The sequence below is a fragment of the Heterodontus francisci genome, chromosome 1 (assembly GCF_036365525.1).
Source record: "Heterodontus francisci isolate sHetFra1 chromosome 1, sHetFra1.hap1, whole genome shotgun sequence".
Classification (NCBI taxonomy): Eukaryota; Metazoa; Chordata; class Chondrichthyes; order Heterodontiformes; family Heterodontidae; genus Heterodontus; species Heterodontus francisci.
The window spans coordinates 200716828-200734949 of NC_090371.1; the positions used below are offsets into that span (position 1 = coordinate 200716828).

Here is an 18122-nt window from a genome sequence, read left to right on the forward strand (position 1 = left end):
TCATGCTGGGACCAGAGTCCTGGCTAATCGCATAACTAGGGCTGTAGATAGGGCTTTATACAAAATAGTTGGAGGGAGGGTTCAGTTGCATAGAAAATTAGGAAGTTAAAGGAGAAGGTAGGAGTGCAGGTTAGTGATGAGGCTAATTGTTACCAGAATATATAAGGTAGGGACAGAACGTGTGAACGTCATATTGCACCAAGAAATCGTGCAAGAGTAGGGAAATTTGATAATAGAACAAACTTAAAGGCTTTGTATCTGAAAGCACGAAGCATTCGGAATAAAATTAATGAGTTAACAGCACAAATAGAGACGAATGGATATGATTTAGTGGCGATTACTGAGACATGGTTGCAGGGAAACCAGGTTTGGGAACTAAATATCCAAGGCTACTCTGTTTCGGAAGGATAGACAGAAAGGAAAAGGAGGTGGTGTAGCTTTGTTAGTAAAGGAAGAGATCAGTGCTGTAGTGAGAAATGATAGAGGCACTGGAGATCAAGATGTAGAATCAGTCTGGGTAGAAATAAGAAATAGCAAGGAAAAGAAGTCCCTGGTGGGAGTAATCTATAGGTCCCCAAACAGTAGTTCCGCAATATAAACCAGGAAATACTGGGGGCTTGTAAGAAAGGTACGGCAATAATCATGGGTGATTTTAATATGCATATAGACTGGATTAATCAAATTGGCAAGGGTAGCCTCAAGGGAGAGTTCATTGAATATATCAGAGATTGTTTTTTGGAGGAATATGTTGTGGAACCAACCAGGGAGCATGCTATTCTAGATTTGGTATTTGTGTAATGAGATGGGATTAATTAATGATCTCATAGTTAAGGATCCTCTAGGGAAGAGTGATAATAGCATGCTGGAATTTCAAATTCAGTTTGAGGGCGAGAAACTGGAGTTCCACACTAGCGTTCTGGAGTTAAGCAAAGGTAATTACATAGGCATGAGGACAGATTAGGCCCTAGTGGACTGGGCAGGAAGACTAAAAGGTAGGACAGTTGATGAACAGTGGCAGATGTTTATGGAGATATTCAATTCCTCCCAACTAAAATATATTCCAGAAAGGAAGAAAGATTCTAAAAGGGGGAAAAATCATCCATGGCTAAGCAAGGAAATTAAGGATAACATAAAGACAAAAACTACGGCATACCATATTACAAAGGCCAGTGGCAGGCTGGAAGATTGGGAAACTTTTAAAGATTAACAAAGGGTTACTAAAAAAGTAATAAAAAGAGCCAAGGTAAATTATGAAAGAAAACTAGCGCAAAATATAAAAATGGATAGCAAAAGCTTCTATAAGTATATAAAAGGGAAGAGAATAGCTTCGGTGAATGTTGGTCCTTTGGAGGATGAGACAGGGGAGTTAATAGAGGGGAACACAGAAATGACAGAGACACTAAATCAGTATTTTGCCTGTTTTCATGGTGGAGGACACGAGTATCATCCCAATAGGAACAGGAAATGCAGAGGTTATAGAAAGGGAGGAACTTAGAAAAATCATCATCACTAGGGAAAAAGTACTGAGCAAACTATTGGGATTGAAGGCAGACAAGTCCCCAGGGCCTGATGGCCTACATCCTCGGGTCTTAACGGAAGTGGCAGCGGAGATAGTGGATCCATTGGTTCTAATATTCCAAAATTCCCTGGATGCGGGAAAGGTTCCAGTGGATTGGAAAAAAGCGAATATAACACCCATATTCAAAAGAGGGAGGCAGAAAGTGGGAAACTATAGACCAGTTAATTTAACATCTGTCGTTGGGAAATTGTTAGAATCCATTATTAAGGAAGTAATAACAGGACATTTAGAAAGTCAAAATGCAATCCATCAGAGTCAGCATGGTTTTATGAAGGGTAAATCGTGTTTGACTAATTTGCTAGAGTTCTCCAAAGCTGTAACAAGCAAAGTGAATAATGGGGATCCTGTAGCTGTAGCATATCTGGACTTCCAGAAGGCATTTGATAAGGTGCCGCACAAAAATTTAATACACAATTGTAAGATCACATGGGATTAGGGGCAATTTATTAGCTTGGATAGAGGATTGGCTAACCAACAGAAAACATAGAGTCAGGATGAATGCGTCTTTTTCTGGCTGGCAAGATGTAACTAGTGGGGTGCCAGAGGGTTCGGTCCGCGGGCTCCAACTATTTACAATCTATATTAATGACTTGGATGCAGGGATAGAAGGTAGTATAGCCAAATTTGCAGCTGACACTAAAATAGGTGGGATAGTAAGTTGCAATAAAGAAATAAGAAATTTACAAATGGATATGGATAGGTTAGGTGAATGGGCCAAAATTTGGCAGATGGAGTTTAACGTGGATAAGTGTGAGGTTATCCATTTTGGTCGGAAGAATAGAAAGGCAAATTATTATCTAAATGGAGAGAAACTTCAGAGTGCTTCGGTGCAGAGGGATCTGGGTGTCCTTGTACGTGATTCGCTGAAAACTAGTATGCAGGTACAGCAGGTAATAAGGAAGGCAAATGGAATTTTGGCATTTATTGCTAAAGGAATAGAGTATAAAAGTAGGGAAGTGTTGCTGCAACTGTACAAGGCATTTGTGAGACCGCACCTGGAGTACTGCATAAAACTGTTAAGGTTCATTCCTTGCGATTGATCAGGGTTGTTTATAAAATCTCAGAATCTGAGCAGTTGATGGAGGGAAATAATGCACCTGGTACCTCAAATACTCATGTGTTTTGTGATGAAGGTCCTGAGGAACAGAATGAGGTAGATCAAGGGTTGGATAGTATTGAGAGGGATCATGATGCTCAAGAAAGAGCTATCGCAGCCAAAGGACAATTGCCCAGAGTAGGTATTCGAGTGACATATATTCCAGAGGGGTCCAATAGATGGAGAGATGCACCAATTGTGGGACATGCAAGAATATCTACAGGCAAGTTTAAATATTGGTTAAATGTTAAAGATGATGGCCAAGAAGCAAGGTCCATGAACTGGCAGAATGGGGTGAAAGTGTGGAGGGTAAGAAAGCGCAATGCAAATTTTAATAGTGGGTCTGGAAGTGACTCTTGTGTAAGGAAGCGATCACATACTGGAGAAAGGGCCTCCAATAGTGCGAGGGAGATCTTCGAACAGTAGTCCTGAAAGACATCAAAGTGCTAATAGAGGCCATAGTGTGAGCAGATTCCACAATGAAACGAAGGCTAGAGAGCAGTCTCAGAATAGAATTAGAATCAGAAGTCCTCATGACCGTGAAGTTTTAGTGGCTGCCGATAAACTTGAGGATAAACTAATAAGAGAAGCAGAACATAAGGAATTACAGAGTTGGAGAGAGTTTGGAGTTTATTCTGAGGTACCAGATAGGGGACAGCCAGCCTTGTCACATAGATGGATTTGTACTGAGAAAGTCCTTCCCGATGGAACTTCAGGCTAAAGCGAGGCTAGTTGCGTGAGGTTTTGAAAAGCAGCTGGGTGAGACAGATGTTAGAGTGGACTTTCCCACAGCTGGAAAAAGAATCTTGAAAATCCTTTTAGCTCTTTTGGCCACATATTCATGGGAGTGTAGATCCATTGGCATAAAAGCTGCATTTCTGCAGGGTGATACTTTTCAGAGAGAAGTGTTTCTGAAACCACCCAAAGAGGCAGCAGATACAGAAGGAAAACTATGGAAACTGAACAAATACGTTAATGGCCTTATTCATGCTTCCAGGGTGGGGTATTTCTCAGTGACTTTTGTTTTGTTGAAAATTGATTGTGTTCAACTAAAAGCAGATCCTGCAATGTTTTATTGGTATCGTAAAGGGGAAACTTTCAGGCATCTTCATGATGCACATTGATGATTTCTTACGGGGCGGTACTGCGGATTTTGAGAAATATGTTATTCAGATTAGGGTAGAATTTAAGATTGGGAGCAAGTCGCCTTTAAATATATTGGTTTAGATATTAAACAGACTAAGTCTGGAACAACTTTAAATCAGCAATCCATTTTAGAGCGTGTTACTTCTGTCCTGGTTAGTCATGTTAGGTCATCACAGAAAGATAATGGGCTGAATTTTACAGCCTCCCTGACTCGGGGATTGTGGCAGGGGGTTTGGGGGGTGGGGGGCCAAGAAAATGCCTCCGGCAGAGACCCTCCATGGGCCTTGGCGCCAGGAAGGCCTGGCCCGATATTGTCGGTGGCAGCGAGGCCCTGTGGCGGCCCCCCTCGCCACTCGGCAACAGGATCAACATTTACATATTGAAATAAATTTAAATGAAGGCATTAATTACCTTTCCACCTCCGCCTTCCGTCCCACTCCGATATTGTTGCTGGTGGCTGGCATTCCCGTGCATTTGGGTCCCTGTCCAGGGATCTGAGACAGAATACTGGTGGGGGTGGGGGGAAGGGAGCAGGTAGGTTTTTCAGTGCGGGAGGCAGGGAAGCGGGGTCAAACTCATCGGATTGGTGTAGGGGATGGTGGGAAGGGGTAAAATGCACAGTTAACGAACTTTTGGGGGGGTAAAGTCAGGTGCACACAGTAAGTATTTCAAGGGGGAGTGGGCAACGAATGAATTATATGGTTATTGGGTGGGGGGAGAGGGGTTCGAAACATTTATTTAAGGTTTTAAATCACTATCTCTTTAAATATTACGATTGAAATGTAGGGCTCGAAGCCCTTTAAAAATGTAATCAGCGCCTGCGTCATCGGGGTGAGCCCTGGCCATTTAAATGAGCCGCCGCACTGAATATCGCGGCGGCTCTATGACGTGCAGTCCGCACGGGCAGACCGCCATTGCTTATGTCCACGCCAATTTCGCCAGTGGAGACGTAAAATCCAGCCCGACGATATATCTAAAGCAGAGACTGAGCAATTGCAAAGCTTGGAGCAGCAACTGGATGCACTTAGGAGCATGCAGGTGGCAGAAAGTGTCATAGACTGGAGTTTTAGAGAAGTGGTTACACCCAAGGTGCAGGCAGATAGATGGGTGACCGCTAGAAGGAGCAGGCAGTCAGTGCAGGAATCCCCTGTGGCTATCCCCCTCTCTAACAAGTATACCATTTTGGATACTGTTGGGGGGGGATGGCCTGTCAGGGGAAAACAGCAGCAGCCAGAGCAGTGGCACCACGGCTGGCACTGTTGTTCAGCAGGGAGGCGCAAAGCGCAGAAGAGCAATAGTTATAGGGGACTCTATAGTCAGAGGCACAGATAGGCGCTTCTGTGGACGTGAAAGAGACTCCAGGATGGTATGTTACCTCCCTGGTGCCAGGGTCAAGGATGTCTCTGAACGGACAGGGGGCATTCTGAAGGGAGAGGGTGAACAGCCAGAGGTTGTGGTACACATCAGTACCAACGACATAGGCAGGAAGAGTGACAAGGTCCTGCAGGGGGAGTTTAGCGAGTTAGGTAGAAAGTTAAAAGACAGGACCTCGAGGGTTGTAATCTCGGGATTACTCCCTGTGCCATGTGCCAGTTAGGCTAGAAATAGGAAGATAGTGCAGCTAAACACGTGGCTGAACAGCTGGTGTAGAAGGGAGGGTTTCAGATATCTGGACCATTGGGATCTCTTCAGGGACAGATGGGACCTGCACAAGAAGGACAGGTTGCATCTAAACTGGAGGGGCACAAATATCCTGGCTGCGAGGTTGCTAGCGTCACTCGGGAGGGTTTAAACTAGTGTGGCAGGGGGGTGGGAACCAGAGCAGTCGGACAGCAAATGAGGTAAATGAGGGGGAACTAGTAAATAAGGCCAGTAAGACGAAGAGGAAGAGCAGGCAGGGAGATGTTGCGGAGCACAGTGGGACTGGTAGTCTGAAGTGCATTTGTTTCAATGCGAGAAGTATAACAGGTAAGGCAGATGAACTTAGAGCTTGGATTAGTACTTGGAACTATGATGTTGTTGCTATTACGGAGACTTGGTTGAGGGAAAGACAGGATTGGCAGCTAAATGTTCCAGGATTTAGAAGCTTCAGGCGGGATAGAGGGGGATGTAAAAGGGGTGGGGGAGTTGCATTATTGGTTAAGGAGAAAATCACAGCTGTACTGCGGGAGGACACCTCGGAGGGGTCGTGCAGCGAGGCAATATGGGTGGAGCTCAGGAATAGGAAGGGTGCAGTCACGATGTTGGGGGTTTTCTACAGGCCTCCCAACAGCCAGTGGGAGGTAAAGGAGCAGATATGTCGACAGATTTTGGAAAGATGTAAAGGTAACAGGGTTGTAGTGGTGGGTGATTTTAACTTCCCCTATATTGACTGGGACTCACTTAGTGCTAGGGGCTTCGATGGGGCAGAATTTGTAAGGAGCATCCAGGAGAGCTTCTTGAAACAATACGTAGATAGTCCAACTAGGATGGGGGCTGTACTGGACCTGGTATTGGGGAATGAGCCCGGCCAGGTGGGCGAAGTTTCAGTAGGGGAGCATTTCGGGAACAGTGACCATAATTCCATAAGTTTTAAGGTACTTGTGGATAAGGATAAGAGTAGTCCTCGGGTGAACGTGCTAAATTGGGGGAAGGCTAATTATAACAATATTAGGCAGGAACTGAAGAATTTAGATTGGGGGTGGCTATTTGAGGGTAAATCGATATCTGACATGTGGGAGTCTTTCAAATGTCAGTTGATTAGAATCCAGGACCAGCATGTTCCTGTGAGGAAGAAGGATAAGTTTGGCAAGTTTCGGGAACCTTGGATAACGCGGGATATTGTGAGCCTAGTCAAAAAGCAAAAGGAAGCATTCGTAAGGGCTGGAAGGCTAGGAACAGACGAATCCCTTGAGGAATATAAAGACAGCAGGAAGGAACTTAAACAAGGAGTCAGGAGGGCTAAAAGGGGTCATGAAAAGTCATTGGCAAACAGGATTAAGGAAAATCCCAAGGCTTTTTATACGTATATAAAGAGCAAGAGGGTAACTCGGGAAAGGGTTGGCCCACTCAAGGACAGAGAAGGGAATCTATGTATGGAGCCAGAGGAAATGGGCGAGGTACTAAATGAGTACTTTGCATCAGTATTCACTAAGGAGAAGGACTTGGTGGATAATGAGCCTAGGGAAGGGAGTGTAGATAGTCTCAGTCATCTCATTATCAAAAAGGAGGAGGTGTTGGGTGTCTTGCAAAGCATTAAGGTAGATAAGTCCCCAGGGCCTGATGGGATCTACCCTAGAATACTGAGGGAGGCAAGGGAAGAAATTGCTGGGGCCTTGACAGAAATCTTTGCATCCTCGTTGGCTACAGGTGAGGTCCCAGAGGACTGGAGAATAGCCAATGTTGTTCCTTTGTTTAAGAAGGGTAGCAAGGATAATCCAGGAAATTATAGGCCGATGAGCCTTATGTCAGTGGTAGGGAAATTATTAGAGAGGATTCTTCGGGACAGGATTTACTCCCATTTGGAAACAAATGGACTTATTAACAAGAGGCAGCACAGTTTTATGAAGGGGAGGTCGTGTCTCACTAATTTGATTGAGTTTTTTGAGGAAGTGATGAAGATGATTGATGAAGGAAGGGCAGTGGATGTTACCTATATGGACTTCAGTAAAGCCTTTGACAAGGTCCCTCATGGCAGACTGGTACAAAAGGTGAAGTCACACGGGATCAGAAGGGAGCTGGCAAGATGGATACAGAACTGACTCGGTCATAGAAGACAGAGGGTAGCAGTGGAAGGGTGCTTTTCTGAATGGAGGGATGTGACTAGTGGTGTTCCACAGGGATCAGTGCTGGGACCTTTGCTGTTTGTCGTATATATAAATGATTTGGAGTAAAATGTAGCTGGTCTGATCAGTAAGTTTGTGGACGACACAAAAATTGGAGTTGCGGACAGTGATGAGGATTGTCAGAGGATACAGCAGGATATAGATCGGTTGGAGACTTGGGCGGAGAAATGGCAGATGGAGTTTAATCCGGACAAATGTGAGGTAATGCATTTTGGAAGGTCTAATGCAGGTGGGAAGTATACAGTAAATGGCAGAACCCTTAGGAGTATTGACAGGCAGAGATATCTGGGCGTACAGGTCCACAGGTCACTGAAAGTGGCAGCACAGGTGGATAAGGTAGTCAAGAAGGCATACGGCATGCTTGCCTTCATCGGTCGGGGCATAGAGTATAAAAATTGGCAAGTTATGCTGCAGCTGTACAGAACTTTAGTTAGGCCACACTTAGAATATTGTGTGCAATTCTGGTCGCCACACTACCAGAAGGACGTGGAGGCTTTGGAGAGGGTACAGAAGAGGTTTACCAGGATGTTGCCTGGTCTGGAGGGCATTAGCTATGAGGAGAGGTTGGATAGACTCAGATTGTTTTCACTGGAACGACGGAGGTGGAGGGGCGACATGATAGAGGTTTACAAAGTTATAAGCGGCATGGACAGAGTAGCTAGTCAGAAGCTTTTTCCCAGGGTGGAAGAGTCAGTTACTAGGGGACATAGGTTTAAGGTGTGAGGGGCAAAGTTTAGAGGGGATATGCAAGGCAAGTTCTTTACACAGAGGGTGATGAGTGCCTGGAACTTGTTGCCGGGGGAGGTGGTGGAAGCAGGTACCATAGAGACGTTTAAGAGGCATCTTGACAAATACATGAATAGGATGGGAATAGAGGGATACGGACCCCGGAAGTGCAGAACGTTTTAGTTTAGGCAGGCATCAAGATCGGCGCAGGCTTGGAGGGCCGAATGGTCTGTTCCTGTGCTGTACTGTTCTTTGATCTTTGTTTGGCCAATTAAACTGGTTGTGCTCTCAGACTAGGCCAGATGCTGGTTTTGATGTGCTGGAGTTGAACACAATGATGAAACATCCGAAGATTGAGAATGTTTTAAGGGCAAATAAAACATTTTAAAAATTAAATCGAGAGAAATGTGTACTGAAGTTCCCTTCCTTAGGTGACCCAAAGAACATGAAGCTAATAATTTTTCATGATGCTTCACATAATAGACTTGTGTTGAAATCCAGAAAGCTTTTTATGGAAGGATAATGCTGGAGCCTATATTTTCTCCATTTCACATTTATTCTGCAAAGTCGAAGGATTACAAACATGTTGCTCCTCACTCAAACCCTTCCCCAGTCTCAGTGAGTGTCTGCTTTTCGGTGCTCAACTATGAACCCAATTAACACCCTTCACCTGCATATAATCAAACCATTGACACACAATTGACAGATTAACATCTTGCGAATGGTTTTTCGAGTGCAGCTGGATTCATCATATTTCTGATGGGTGAAAATGGGAAATGTTGTCCTTTAGCTTGAGAGGCTAAGAAAATAAAGGGTCGTTAAACACACTTTAGCTGCAGAAACATTGAGTCTTGTGGAGGCGGGGTTCTATTTGTCAAATATTTTGGGTGAAATTCTGAACAAGAGACATACTGAAGATAGGATACCCATTGAATATTATGTGGATAATCATTCTTTGTGGGACAATTTGCACTCTACAAAAAGTGTGTGAAAAAACACTACATATTGACCTTGCTGGATTGAAACAAATGTTGAAGAGAAAGGAAATCTCCAAAGTTAAATGGGTAGATGCAAGTTATCAGCTATCCGATTGTTTTACAAAAAGAAATGCTAGTACAAATAAATTGTTTGGGGTACTGGAGGAGGAGCGTCTCACAATGTAATACTTTGTACCCAATATGAAATTTATTTGGATTTGTTTTGAAATGTTCTTTGAACATGTTAATAATTTGTGCATAATATAGAATTTATTTTGAAATGTTGTTTGAGCATGTTAAACCACATTGTATTATAAAAGAAAGATGGGAATCTGTTAATTGTGTATCAGTTGTTTGATTATATGCAGGTGGAGGTTGTTAATTGGGGTCTTACTTGAGCACTTACAAGCAGAGACTCACTGAGACTGGTGGAGGGTTTTGAGTGAGGTGCTACATGTTCGTAATCCTTTCATTCTGTACAATGAATGTGAAACTGAGTAAAGATAGGCTCCAGCATTATCTTTCCATAGCCAGCTTTCTGGAGTTTAACTGAGCCAACTAACTAATACTGATTTAACTGTGCACAACCAGGTCCTGAGTAAAACACTGGGCCACAGTGAATCCTTTAAAGATATTCGATTTTCTGTTTGTAATTGACATCAATTTTAAATGAATGAAAAAAATATCTATTTTTAAGTGATTTGGTGGAATTGATTGGAAAGTTGTGCACACCTTGCTATTAATAGGCATGTGTAATATTTTCTGATGTATGTGGCACAAAGTCATCATCTTTTTATCCTCTAGGACATGCAAATCATCAGTACGGATGAGAATCAAGTATTTGTGGCTGTCAAGGAGTGGCATCAGATGGACACCTATAACCTCTACCTGTCGGACTTGAAGGGTGTGTACTTCACTCTCGCTCTAGAGGATGTCAGAAGTACCAAACAACCAGAAGAAAATGTTGTGATAGATATTCATGAGGTAAATCCTGCTTCAGTACTTCAAATATGTAGGGATGCAATACCACTAATTGAAAGATACTATGTATATTCAGTGACGTACTGGAATCCAAATCTTCCTATGCCAATGGCCTAGAGGGCACTGGCTACCGTCGAAGGCATGACAGCTTTTGCTCGCACAAAATGGAGTTTTAAAATTTTTTTTAAATTTATTTAGAGATACAGCACTGAAACAGGCCCTTCGGCCCACCGAGTCTATGCCGACCATCAACCACCCATTTATACTAATCCTACATTAATCCCATATTCCTACCACATCCCCACCTTCCCCTACCACCTACCTATACTAGGGGCAATTTATAATGGCCAATTTACATATTAACCTGCAAGCCTTTGGCTGTGGGAGGAAACTGGAGCATCCGGCGAAAACCCACGGGGTCACAGGGAGAACTTGCAAACTCCGCACAGGCAGTACCCAGAATCGAACCGGGGTCGCTGGAGCTGTGAGGCTGCAGTGCTAGCCACTGCTCCTTAAGCTGCTCAGCCTATGTTATACCTACCCTGCAGTCATTTCCAAGTTTGAATCTAATCTTTTGATTCAGACAATGACTGTAAACTGTGACAGTATATTCTGTCATTGGACCCCCTCAAGCGAGTATGAGTAAACTACAAATATGCATTCTCAATTTAGAGGCGCTAGCAGCCTGGTCAACCTAAAGATTGGATTAAATATCCTTCCTTCCACTCCCATTGATCAGTGTGCACAAATGGTCATATGGGCGGCGCAGTGGTTAACACCGCAGCCTCACAGCTCCAGGGACCTGGGTTCAATTCTGGGTACTGCCTGTGCAGAGTTTGCAAGTTCTCCCTGTGTCTGCGTGGGTTTTCGCCGGGTGCTCCGGTTTCCTCCCACATCCAAAGACTTGCAGGTGATAAGTAAATTGGCCGTTGTAAATTGCCCCTAGTGTAGGGAGGTGATAGGGAATATGGGATTATTGTCGGGTTAGTATAAATGGGTGGTTGTTGGTTGGCACAGACTCGGTGGGCCGAAGGGCCTGTTTCAGTGCTGTATCTCTAAATAAAAAATAAATTTAAAAAAATACCCATTCATGTTTCTGTTTGCCTTAAACTGTCCATTATGATATATCACAGCAGAATTGTTAATGTGTGTGGTGGGTAGCATAAAAAGAGCTGGAAAGAAAACGTAATTTTATTATCTTTATTTCACTGTGTACTTCACAGGTTAATAGAGGATGAAGGGTACACTGGGAAATGTTTGATAAATTAGGAGGAGAACTCTGTAAAAATTCAAAGTGATGGTATCATCATTTATGCTGGAGTTTAACCAAAAGAAGAACCTTTATCGTAATATTTGCATCATTTAGATAATAAATAGGTAAAATCTTGCCCACAATTATAATCTTGGCCCAGAATTTTCTGACAATGCTCTGCTGTAATTTTACCGTAACTGTGGTAGAAGTCCCACTTGCACAAAGAAACTGGATTTCCAGTGAAGCTAAGGCAACACAGTGGCAGAGGGTCTGAAGAAATTCAGGACGTATTATCACCTAACTGATTCAACACTTAGAATTACCCGAGGATAAACTGTTAATTATTTCTTTGTAGACTTGCAGTAATCCATCCATTTGATTAACGTGCATCAGTAGCACTAATGAAAACTCTTTTAAAATAAATCTCTGTCTCACTGCCAAAACTAACAGTGGGAAATGCCACTAGAAAAAAAATCGGTGAGTAAAAGTTTTAACGTTAAGCAAGGTACAATAGCATAGTGTAGTTACAAAAAAAATAAATTTAATGAATAAAAATTAAATAGAAATTGTAAATGAGAGATTTGGGAGAAAATGATGAGAAACAGTATTAATATCTAGCTTCTTGAAAAGCTATGATTATGTTTTACTTGCTTATTCAGTAGTTTAGGATTTATCCAATAATTAAACTACTACTGATGTTTAAGTATCCTTATTCCTGCAATATTAGTGTATTTTTTCACCCTGAGTGTATGAACTAAAAAGAAACAAAACTAAGCAGCCCAGGGAGACTAAAGGCTTGAAACACTGTTGTGTTCTTAAGACGCAAAAAGAATAACAAAAAAGGCAGAATGGTAGTTGTGTAAGTGAATGCAAATGAGAGAACTGTTTACTGAGGAAAGAAATGTATGCCAAAATTGAGGGAAAAATATAGACCCACGAACCTGACTAGAATTACAGAACTTTTGTTGCAGTCGACTAAAGGAATCTGCAGTACCTCAAGAATCTATTTTAGAAGTGTTTGATAAGAGATGTGTGTCATTGTTCTATCTATGGACATAGGAAGGGCCACATGATGATTTGATGGTAATTCGTATTTCTAGATATTGAGAACTCTGTCTGTTAATAGAGCCAGTAAATCCTTCAAGAGATTTTCTTTTTCTCTCATCGGTGTTTCTGCCATCAGTTTTCTGCTTCCCTCTCCTGAAGGTATTGACTTCTTGCTGTGGCCGTTGTCTTCCAGAACCTAAACAGTAAATATTGGCAGGCTATTTGACTCTAAGTGCCATTTAAACCCAATTTTGTCTCCACCTAAGATCCACATATATGCATTGCTGCTGTATAGTGATCAGAATTTTCCCTCACTAACCCAGGGTGCCAGGGCCATTTGCAATAATCAGTTAATTCAGCACAGACTGGGATTGAACCTAGGGCTTTCTTAATCTGCGTAACTCAGTTACTCACTGCATGATACAGTGGAACCATCAGAAAATTGTCAGGAAAGAAATGTGAAAACCTAGGGAATGATCTAGCATTTAACTAATTTGATGTGATAAGGATAAAAATTTTCACAGCTGGAAAAACCACTGTGAAGTTTAATGCGTTACGAAAAACCAGGAACAGAACATTAGAAGTGATATCATTGTCATTTCATGGAGATGAGATAATTTTTTTGATGATTGGATGTATATATTTTCTTTGAAAGTTAGTACTGAGTCAGTTTCACATGGGGACCAGCAGCCTTTCAGTAACTCACCCAAGTAGCCAGAAAGCATAGAGTTGGCAGATTATTTGACCATGGAAAGAATCACAACCAAGTCTGATCCTCACTTCATCTGCTATTCAGACACACATACCTTCAAGCAAAGAGCACTGAATGGTGATCAGGACCACAAACCCTGATTGATCTTTTCCTTAGTAATGAAAGTTTTAGCTTGAAAGCTAAAATAATAGAAGAAAGTAATTGTACATACGTCAGCACTCTGTGCGTGTTTCAACACTATGCAGGTGTGAGCTTGTATAGTTATTATTTTTTCCTTTATTTAATTCTTCATTTCCTCTTTTTAAGGTGCATTTCTTCTGCTCACCCCCACAAAGCAGCTGAGGCAAGTGGCAAGAGTGTGGGATGTGGGGAAACCACTGTATGGGGCTAAGTGTACAAACCATCTATGGGATCGAGGAAAGCTGGGGAGGCAGCGACTATGCTTTTTAGGCTGTCAGGATTCTCATACTGTAATGGAAGGACATTTTTATATTGTCACTATTTCCATTTGGATTCAGAGAGGCCAATGTTATTGAGCCTCCTCCAAGATTTTATGCTACTAAATTTTGCTTCCTTAATGTGGCAGAAACCCACAATGGGTGTAGGATTCAGTGGACACAGGGAGCCAGCTCGTGGGCACTCATCTCGAGAAGCCCAAACAAGAACAGCTGCAATATAAAAGCAGCTCAATGTTTGGATTCCAAATTAAGGTCTGAGATGAGTCACAGCCAATTTGGAGTGCGAGCAGATTTGTTGAATTGGAATTGTTTAATGTTCCAAAGGGATGTTGCGTTGTCCTGAATTAGCATTTGAATCCCACATCTGTTTGGAATACTAAACAAGATAATTGTTTTCAGTGGGAGAAGAAGTGCAAAGACAAAATCCTTCTGCAGGCATGTCACCTAATAGGAAAATACTGTGATTATTTATACAAGGTAGGTAATTTCATACAAAATACATTTCCGGGTCTATTATAAAAATATTCCTCCATTTCTGTTCTAAGCCGTTCAAATCAGGAAAGCACCAGATCCAGTCCCAGAACTGTGCTGTTGTCTGATCTCAGCCAAGGTAAACAATTGGCCCAGCACAATTGGCCTCACGGTCCCGCTTTTGGGACCAGAAGAATCTATTGGGATTTCTGATCTTGATTGCTATCCAGAAGCCCATGCTGGAAAATAGCTGGGCTAGATTCTCTTCTGTGATCACATCGAAATGTTGATGTGATTGTTACAGAGAATGAGGCAAAATCTGCTGGTGAGGCCTATTGTTGCTCACCACACTGACCTCAATTTCCTCACACATATACCCTCTCTGCCCTGCAGGAACTGCAACTAGTCAGCCCTTGCTCACCCACTGCATGTAATTATCAGTGGGAGGGTGGACCCTAGGTTTCAGGCCCATTTGTCTCCCCATCTACCACCACCTGCCTTTTCACTGGACTGCCACATAGAAAGGACAGTAGTGTTAAATTACAGAAAGCTTGTTGTGGAAGGGTAATACTGGAGCCTATCATTACTCAGTTTCACATCTATTTTGGAGTGTAAAAGTAAACGTATTACAAACATGTAGCTCCTCACTCAAACCCTCTCCCAGTCTCTGTAAGAGTCTCCTTATAGGTGCTCAAGTAAGTCCCCAGTTAACACCCTCCACTTGATACACAATTAACAGATTCCCTTCTTTCTTTTATAATAACAGTTAGATTAATATGCTCACAACATTTCAAACTAAATCGCATATAATGTACAAAGTATTAACATGCTCAAAGAATATTTCAAAATAAATTCCATATTAGGTACAAAGTATTACATTGTGAGACACCCCTCCTCTAGCACCCCTAACAATTTCTTTGTCTCACAAAAATAGATGTTAGTACAATTGGAGAGCTGATGCTTGCATCTGCCCATTTAAGTTTTGAGATTTCCTTTCTCTCCAGTATTCGTTTCAATCCAGCAAGGTCAATACGGAGTCTTTTCTCACTCACAGTTTTTGTAGAGTTTACATTGTCCCACAAAGGAAGATTATCCACATTACATTCAATGGGTATCCTATCTTCAGTATGTCACTTTGTTCAGAATTTCACCCAAAATACTTGACAAATAGAACCCATATCCACTGCCTCCACAAGACCGTGTTTCTGCAGCTAAAGTGCTTTGAACAACCCTTTTTATTTTCTTAGCCTCTCAAGCTAAAGGACAACATTTCCCATTTTCACCCATCAGAAATATGATGAAACCAGCTGCACTCTAATACCAATCAGGAAGATTAGCATGTGAATCATCACTAAAAATGACTAGCTTCATGTTCTTTGTGTCACCTAAGGATGGGAACTTTAGTATACATTTCTCCAGATTTAATTTTTAAAATTTTATTTGCCCTTAAGAGATTCTCAACTTTCGGGTGTTTCATAATTGTACTTAGTTCCAACACATCAAAACTATCATCGGGTCTAGCCTGAGAGCACAATCAATTTAATTGACCAATAAAGCTTCACAATTGCTCAGTCTCTGCTTTAGATGCATCATTATCTTTCTGTGATGACCTAACATGACTAACCAGGATAGAAGTAACACTCTCTAAATAGGATTGTTTATTTAAAGTTATTCCAGACTTAGTCTGCTTAATATCTAAACCAATATATTTAAAGGCCCCACAAGCCCGACTCCCAATCTTAAATTCTAGCCTAATCATATTAAACATATTTCTCAAAATCCACAGTACCGCCCCGTAAGAAATCATCAAGATGCATCGTGAAGATGTTTGAAAGTTTCCCTTTATGATACCAATAAAACATTCCAGGATCTGCTTTTAGTTGAACACAGTCAATTTTCAACAAAACAGATCTCACTGAGAAATACCACACCCTGGAAGCATTAATAAGGCCATTAACACGTGTTCAGTTTCCATAGTTTTCCTTCTGTATCTGCTGCCTCTTTGGGTGGTTTCAGAAACACTTCTCTCTGAAAGATATCACCCTGCAGAAATGCAGCTTTTATGCCAATGGATCTACACTCCCATGAATATGTGGCCAAAAGTGCTAAAAAGATTTTCAAAGTTCTTTTTCCTGCTGTGGGAGAGTCCACTCTTAACATCTGTCTCACCCAGTTGCTCTTCAAAACCCCACGCAACTAGCCTCGCTTTAGCCTGAAGTTCCATCAGGAAGGACTTTTTCAATACAAATCCATCTATGTGACAAGGCTGGCTGTCCCCTATCTGGTACCTCAGAATTAACTCCAAACACTCTCCAACTCTGTAATTCCTTATGTTTTGCTTCTCTTATTGGCTTATCCTCAAGTTTATTGGCAGCCACTAAAGCTTCACGGTCATGAGGACTTCTGATTCTAATTCTATTCTGAGACTGCTCTCTAGCCTTCGTTTCATTGTGGAATCTACTCAAATTATGGCCTCTATGAGCATTTTGATGTATTTCGGGACCTACTACTATAAGATCTTCCTCACGCGCTATTGGAAGCTCTTTCTCCAGTACATGATCGTTTCCTGACTTAAGAGTCACTTCCAGACCCACTATTAGAACTTGCATTGTGCTTTCTTACCGTCTTCTCTTCCACCCCATTCTGCCAGTCCATGGACCTTGCTTCTTGGCCATCATCTTGAACATTAAACCAATATTTAAACTTGCCTGTAGATTTCCCTGCACGTCCCACAATTGTTGCATCTCTCCATTTATTAGTCCCCATTGGAATATATGTTACCCAAGTACCTACTCTGGGCAATTGTCCTTTGGATGCGATAGCTCTTTCTTGAGTGTCATGGTCCCTCACAGTACTATCCAACTCTTGTTCTATCTCATTCTGTTCCGTAGGACATTCATCACAAAAGACATGATCATTTGAGGTACAAGGTGCCTTGTTTTGCCCTATATCAACTGCTCAGATTCTGAGGTTTTGTAATCAAGCCCAATTAATCGTAAGGAATGAACCTTAATGGTTTGATTTCCAGGCTTGATCACTACTGTCTTAACATCATGACCGAGATTACCTTACCAGGGCCCTTCCATTCCCTATGACCCTCTCTTTTATAATACACCAGATCTCCTGAAATAAATTCCGCCACAGACGGCCTTATACAATGTCTCAGAGCTCTCCAAATTTTCTCAGAGACCTCAACCTTGATGAAAGCCCATCTCCCTGCATGTAAAACATTCAAATGTGCAGAAAAAAATGGAACTAATTGTAGCACCTTCGAGAGCAAGAGGACTATTGCACAGTACAGAAGGTAATTTTGGATTACGCCCATAGACCAATTGATAGGGACTATATTCCCTAACCATCTGAGAGAATTCTTTACATGAGCCGCTTATGCCAGACTGTTGTCATCTTGCAGTTTGGTTGGTCAATTAAGATCTTATGCAGCATTTCATCAATCACTGCATGATTCCTTTCACAGAACCCATTGCTGACATGACTTCCAGCTGCATTATCCATAACCTTAATGTTCATGTTTTCACATATGTCTCTGAACTCGCCATTGGCAAACTCCCCTCTATTATCAGTCACAAACTTAGCTGGTGCTCCATGTCCAGTCCCTATCTATTGCTCCATGATTTTATCCATGATCGCCCTTTCGTCCTTGCTGTTTACTATTGTAGAAAGACTAAAGGCTGGATCTTGTTCTCCTGCCGACATCAGTTTTTGTGGCGGGGCGGGGGGGTGGCCCGAGAATCGGAGCAGCAGCAGCCACCATAGAACCTCACGCCGGGATTGCAGGTTCCGATCTTCCCAGGGGCAGCGAAGCTCTGTGGTGGCACCTCCACCACTTTGCAAT

The 18122-nt window shown here is 42.2% G+C and overlaps 1 protein-coding gene across 2 annotated transcripts in view; it reads left to right on the forward strand.

The window, feature by feature from the left end:
• The window catches only part of sorcs2 (sortilin-related VPS10 domain containing receptor 2), an 810245-nt gene that overhangs the window by 615879 nt on the left and 176244 nt on the right, over window positions 1–18122 (forward strand). For both annotated transcript variants that reach the window (XM_068040075.1, XM_068040081.1), the window contains exon 9: window positions 10153–10332. In XM_068040075.1, the coding sequence (XP_067896176.1) occupies window positions 10153–10332 (180 nt within the window). The remainder of the gene's footprint in view (window positions 1–10152; window positions 10333–18122) is intronic.